This window comes from Triticum dicoccoides, chromosome 6B, assembly GCF_002162155.2.
Source record: "Triticum dicoccoides isolate Atlit2015 ecotype Zavitan chromosome 6B, WEW_v2.0, whole genome shotgun sequence".
Taxonomy (NCBI): Eukaryota; Viridiplantae; Streptophyta; class Magnoliopsida; order Poales; family Poaceae; genus Triticum; species Triticum dicoccoides.
The window spans coordinates 193,955,278-193,961,956 of record NC_041391.1 but is presented as its reverse complement, the minus strand read 5'-3'; the positions used below and the strand labels follow the sequence as shown (position 1 = coordinate 193,961,956).

At 46.8% G+C, this 6,679-nt stretch overlaps 1 protein-coding gene across 1 annotated transcript; it reads left to right on the top strand.

Annotated features, from left to right (window-relative positions):
• The first annotated feature begins 1,543 nt into the window (after positions 1-1,543).
• On the top strand, positions 1,544-3,887 carry LOC119320275 (protein G1-like1). Its single transcript, XM_037594396.1, has 2 exons — positions 1,544-1,710; positions 2,616-3,887. Exon 2 carries the CDS (start codon positions 2,665-2,667, stop codon positions 3,445-3,447), a length of 783 nt encoding a protein of 260 aa, XP_037450293.1. The 5' UTR covers positions 1,544-1,710; positions 2,616-2,664; the 3' UTR covers positions 3,448-3,887.
• The last annotated feature ends 2,792 nt before the right edge of the window (positions 3,888-6,679 follow it).

Sequence of the window (6,679 nt, the reverse complement as noted above, 5' to 3'; positions counted from 1 at the left end):
CGATCAATGGCAACTACCTTTGGGCTCTAATGATTATAAGGCCTGTCGGGTATATAAGTTGTTTTCTCGTGCACTGAAAATATGGCCAATTTTGAGATGCCTCTGGAAGACATGTTGCCAACTAAAACATACGATTTTTTTCTAGCTTTTGATCAACCAACAAATTGAACACTCAAACACTTTTGCAACATAAGAACTTTTTCATCCAGATTACACTTGTGTCATGTGTAATATGCAGGTGTTAGAAACAAGGGGTCATCCCTTTCTGCACTGTTCCTTTGCACAACTATGACGGTCTTATATTTGTCCCACTTGGACGCCTGTCCACTTAGGCATACAAGAGGAGGTAGATGCTCTAAAACAGCTGCTAATATGTTCCTTTCTCCCTAGAGATCATCATTCTTGTTTGATGGGCTATCTGGACCATAATAAATGACTTCATTTTCAAGAGAATGCCCCCTGGTGTGTGTAATTAATTGCAGAAGGAAATTTAAAGAAGTGCTTAAGTGGATCATATTCAGAGCGAAAAGAAAGGTTACAATGGTTTTCAGGATTGGGTGCAGGCTTTTCGCTAAGGCTGCTTGTAATATGTTGTGTGTCTCTTTATTTGTCTAAGTTTCGACTATTCTTGTATCCTTCTTCCTTTTCTTAGCTGCAGTATAAGTTTTTTTTTTGTTCACAAACTATTACTAAGTACTATTTATTTTAAAATCGATAAAATACGCAGCAGAGCCCTGTTGTTTCCCTACAAAAAATCAACATAATGTATTATGATTCATGCCACAATTCTAAATGTGCAATTCAAAGCAAGATAATAGAAACACACTACAACTCGTAGCAAAATGTCTTAGATAGGTTTAGACCCTCCGTAGATGACCTTTCCATGAAATTTTTTCCCATTTACTTATAAGTTTGGGAGGATCGGTTTTTGTATGCACTTAAATAAATTATGGTGAAAATATCATGTAAATATTTAAATATATTGTCAGATTTAAATAAATATATATATATATTTTAAATTCATTCATTTTTTTAATCCCTTTTTAGAATACCGTGGATGAAATGGGCCATCCATCCACCTACCTAAAGTCATCACGTCGACAAGCAGATCGACGATCGAGTACAGAAGGAACGAGTAGATACCGATCGACGACTGGACACCCCTCCCTCCCTCCCTCATCACACACGCCAGAGCTTTGAATAGACAAATATGGCCTCCCCCTCGGCCGCATTTGTTTCTCTCCTGTCCTGTGGAATCCATCATCTTGACGTGACATCTCCATACCTCCCACTCCACCGCATTCAATGCGAAGACAAGCTGCCTCTGGCGATAGGTGTACTACCTAAGCTATAGCCATGGAGAGAGAGAGAGTAGATCGACGATGATGATATGAGAGAGAAGGTGAGGTGACAACTGAGGTGACGACCTTTTCTGCAATGTGGAAAGGATCGACATCCTCTCTCTCCTCCCTGCCCCACCAGGTTTGATATCCGCGCTCCCTGGGTCCCGCCCCCTTGTCTCCCTTCCTCCTTTACATAGACCCCATCTTCTTCTTCTAGCTCTTGGCCTTCTCCTGACTCCCCTCCTCGCCTCCTCACCAGCAGCTCTGGTCTGCTGCTCCACCTCCATCGTTGCCGGCTGATCGAGCAGCTGGTGTTCCTGGTTGCCTGCCTTCTTGTTCGTCGTCTCCCACCTTCATCGTCTTCTTGGTGAGTGCGTACGTTTTCTGCTTCATCGGGTTGCAGATTTGCGCGCGCTTTCCTCTCGATCTTGATCCATGCTCTCTGATTTGTCCTTGATTGATTATGTGCCTTGAACTGCTGCATCCTCGGATGTGTTAGTCAAATCTAGGGCATGCTTGCCTGAGCATGACTAAATCTTTCAATTTGGGAATCAAGAACCAAGAAGCGTTATTTAGTCATGCACTCCCGACCCTATCGATTTAGTTTTCTTCGTCTTCATCATCATCGACTAGGTTTTGTGTGTGTGTGTGTGTGTGAATATATCTTTTTACTGCACCAAGAAAGAAAGAAAAAGCTACTACCAGATCTTTACTAGCGCTTGCCAGGGAGTACTAGCGCTAGCTAGGGTTCCATTAATTCCATCCAAGCGTGCGAGTTGACCGGTCAGAGGTTTTCAATGAAGTAATCTCACCCATCGATCGCCATCACTGTGCTTCTGTGCAGGTAGCTAGCCTCAGAGTTCTTGCTACATCCTGCAGCATGTTTCTGTTTTTGCCATGTCCCGTGTTGTTTTTTCCCCTTCTGCATGTCTCAGGTTGTGTCAGCTCATTTGCATCATTGCATGGCTGCCAAAGCTCAGCTCAGCCGAGAGCCTGAGATCGTAGGTTTGAGAAACATGCGCCTGAGAAACACTTGTCCTCATGCTAGTTAGGTGTCAGCTAACCTGAAACCCTAGTTCTCGCTGAATCCTGATATGCCATGGCTAGGATTGGAGGGAGATACTAGTTCGCCAAGAACTTCAAGAAACCGACGAGCTCTTGACAGTACACTGGGACACTATAAGCCATATGGCCATAGAAATATATTTATTGCAGTTGTTTGACCATTGGTCAAGGCCGGCATTGTTTACTAATGCCATGCCATCGGTGCAGATCTGAGCGCTGAGAACCGGCGAGGAGGCAAGTTGGTCGGCCGGTGGCGATGGACATGTCTGGCGTGAGCGCGGTGGACAGCCCTGGAGGCGGCAGCGCGTCGTCGGCGCTGGGAGCGCCGCGGCCGAGCAGGTACGAGTCGCAGAAGCGGCGGGACTGGCAGACGTTCGGACAGTACCTACGGAACCACCGCCCCCCGCTGGAGCTGGCGCGGTGCAGCGGCGCGCACGTGCTGGAGTTCCTCCGGTACCTGGACCAGTTCGGCAAGACCAAGGTGCACGCCGCGGGGTGCCCCTTCTTCGGCCACCCCTCGCCGCCGGCCCCGTGCCCGTGCCCACTGAAGCAGGCGTGGGGCTCCCTGGATGCGCTGGTGGGCCGTCTCCGCGCCGCCTTCGAGGAGCACGGCGGCCGCCCGGAGGCCAACCCGTTCGGGGCGCGCGCCGTCAGGCTCTACCTCCGCGACGTCCGCGACGGCCAGGCCAAGGCGCGCGGCATCGCCTACGAGAAGAAGCGCCGGAAGAGGAACCCCCAGACGTCGTCCAAGCAGAAGCAGCAGCAGGCGGCGGCCGCCGCCGCGGCCAGCCCGGCGCCCGTGGACAGGCCCGACATGCGGCATGGCATGCTGGAGCAGACGCACTACCTGTTCCCCATGCACGCGCACCTGTTCCAGGGACACTTCCTGGCGCCGGCGCCCGACGGTGACCCCGTGGGAGCCCTAGATGGCGTAGTCCCGGCCGCCGGGGATGACATCGTGATGGTGATGGCGGCCGCGGCCGCCGCCGCCGAGGCGCACGCTGCCGGGTGCATGATGCCGCTGTCCGTGTTCAACTAGCTAGCTCGATGCAGACAATTAAGTAATTAAGTAGGCCTAAGTAAGTCAAGCGTGCATGTTAGTTTTTGGCAATGGCGATGCCTCGGCTTGGCCATCTCGCCATTTGAACACACCCCTAGGTTTGTACGCAGTGCGCGCCAACTCGTCGAGCGTAATCCACTAGTACTCCCTCCGTAAACTAATATAAGAGCATTTAGATTACTACTTTAGTGATCTAAACGCTCTTATATTAGTTTACAGAGGGAGTAGCTCTTTTGGTGATTTTACATTAGCGACTGAGGTAATTGATCATGGTCATCTGTAATGTAGTAATCTGCATGGTTGTGAACGTGAAGTCACAAAAGTTGGCAGGTTTGAAATGTTGGCTTAATGAAACTCATAGCCAATTAAGTGTTATGTTTGTTCCCCGCAAAAAAAAAAGTGTTATGTTTTTTTTTGGATATCTAGAAGTGTTATGTTTGTGTTACTCCATTTCATGGTTAGCTAGCACAGGGTGTTTCTCTGATAAGTGTCTAATTTAGTTCACCAAGTCATATATTTTTCTGGTTCGCTGAGAAATACTAAAATATAGTGAATATGCATGTTGGGACACTTGTCATATCTAGTTTATCAAATCAGGTTTGTAAGTCTCAGTCGACTGAGTTGATACTGTATTCCTTTGATCTTGTTGTACAAAATGTTCTTTTTCATTTTCTTTAATACTTACAAAATTAATACAAAGTTAAGTCACTTATTTTGGTATTTATTTTTGATACTTATTTTAGGACGGAGGGAATATATCAGTGGACTTTGGACTGAGACCTAGCCACACTACAAATCAGTCTCAACAGTCATATTTTCAACTACTTTATCTTCCTATTCGTGTATCTCTACTACTATTGTACACAAATTTTTGAACTTGAATTAGGTATCTAGCAAGACCCTGGAGTAGTTACAAGCCATATATTTGTTCCAGAAGCTAAACATCCATCGTTTATCAGTACCCAGCTCAAAAGATCTAACGGTTGATAATTCATGGGTTCATTATGTACGGATAGGCGCCAAAGCGACTCCACCAGCTTTCTGGAATGCTCCAAACTGACCCACACATGTGGTGGTGCAGGAGTATGTAAGATCTTTTGTGGCTGTTTAGAACTTCAATTCTCAATGGCTGGAGGCTTAGAAGATCCGGCAAACAACAACGATAGACTATAGCTTTCTTAAAAAAAAGTAAAAAGCTATAGCTTTTATACAAATCAAAGCACTGAAATGTTTGTATCCACCAAACATTCGAACGCAGCAACTTTGACACTTCGACGGAATTTAACACTTATAGGCATGCATACTACTCCCTTCGTACCAAAATATAAAATGTTTTTGCATTTCAAATAAATTCGCAATGTGTTGACACTAAAAAGAATTAGTGAAGAACACGTGCATAGCACGTACCTTCTACTAGTAACGAGTAGTATAACATTACTGTCGTGCGGCGATGCTTCTTATGGCCTACCCAGCCTGACACAACTAACGCTCATGCACCCGTCGGATCGAGCTAGAAGTATATGAATATACGATACTTATCAAGTACTCCCTCCCTCCGGAAATACTTATCGAAAAATGCAGAAAAATGAATGTATCTAGAACTAAAATACATCTAGATACATTCATTCCTTCGACGAGTATCTCCGGATGGAGTGAGTACTAGTACACGTTTGCATCTTTGTAGTACACCGCTGTGGCGGCCATTTCCCCAACATCACAACAACGTACGTCAGATTTCAGTACTACCAGCAATCAACGATCCATTCTCCAATGCAGGGGCGGGCCCACGTTGGCCCAACAGGTAGCCCATGACACCGGGTAAAAAACTATTTTACCTTATACATACAGAGCCCATGAAGAGTGGGACACCCCTAAATTTCCTGACGGGACACCCGTACAGACCAAAAGGCCACAGTTAGCCAACTAGGCCCCAGATGGCCCAGCCTGCTAGTAGCGGTGACGCCCAGCGGAAGGCCCGGTACATATATCGATCAATCAATAAATTGATCAATTCATCAATACGTACGTGCCTTCACCTATCTCCTCGCCTGTTCCGCTGTTCGTCTACTCGCCGTTTCGCTTCGTGCAAGTACGCCCTCCGTGCGGTCGCCGCCTATCGGCAGATCGCCCCAATTCGCCCAACCAGTGAAAAAAGAAAGAATAGGTATGATGCATCAGACCCCAGCATATTGTGTGTCTACCTCTACTGCAATTTGCAGAATTTTGTTCTAATTCTTGCTTTGTTTCTCTAACCCTAGGAAATTAGGGCTACTTGATAAGACTAGAAGTTTTGATCGTATTGGCTATTGTAGTGGTTAGTGGAGAACAATATGTCAATATTACAATACTCTAGGAGACTAGGACGGCCGGCTGGAAGAACCGGCAAACTGTGAGGTAAGTTTACTAATGATGCAGTAATTGACCGCCTTGAGGCCATGAAAGTAAATATGAACCCATTTTAGAAAGGTAATTATTTTAACTTACATATTACGCTTATCATAAAAAAACTTTACAAATTACAAAAATGCAATTAATATGTTGTTAAGTGGTTTTGTTTCTTTTGATTTGTAGACGATCAAGATCTAGTGTTGCATTTCCTCGTCTTCGGTTATACTTTATTCATAATTTGGACACTTTGACTTTCTTTTACTGTTCAATTTCCCACAATCAACTAGTATTTCAAGTGAACTCTCTATTTTGGACCTTTGGTAACCATATTTACGGTAATATCATATTCTAGGTATATTATATTGTTATTGTGTTACTTTCATCTATATTATGACCTGATATCCACGTATATGTAATAGACATGGGACTCAGGGTGGACGAAACGAGCGGTCTTTCAGACCGGCTCGTAGCCCGCTCGGTCCAGGCCGGCTCGGTCCTAGCCCGACGAAAAATATAGCCGGTCCGAGCTGCAGATTCCGGCCCGAAAATTCGTCGGTCCGGTCCGGGCTTTCACCGAGCCAGCTCGCAGGACCGACAAACCGATGCATCGGCATGGCGGGAGCGTGGCCGAAGCGCGGCGGGAGCACGGTGAGCACCGAGTGGAGTGGGGCGTGGCTGGGGCTTGGATGGGGCATGGCGGGGCTGTGGCGAGGGCGTGTCGGGGCTATGGCGGGTGCGTGGCGACCCAGGCGTGGCGGGGGCGCAAAAAAAACTACCGTCGTCTACGTCCGCCACCCGCGGGGCTGTCGTCCGCGCGGCCACT

Coding starts and splice junctions, on each gene's coding strand:
- LOC119320275 (XM_037594396.1), top strand. CDS start 2,665: ATGGACATGTCTGGCGTGAGCGCGGTGGACAGCCCTGGAGGCGGCAGC.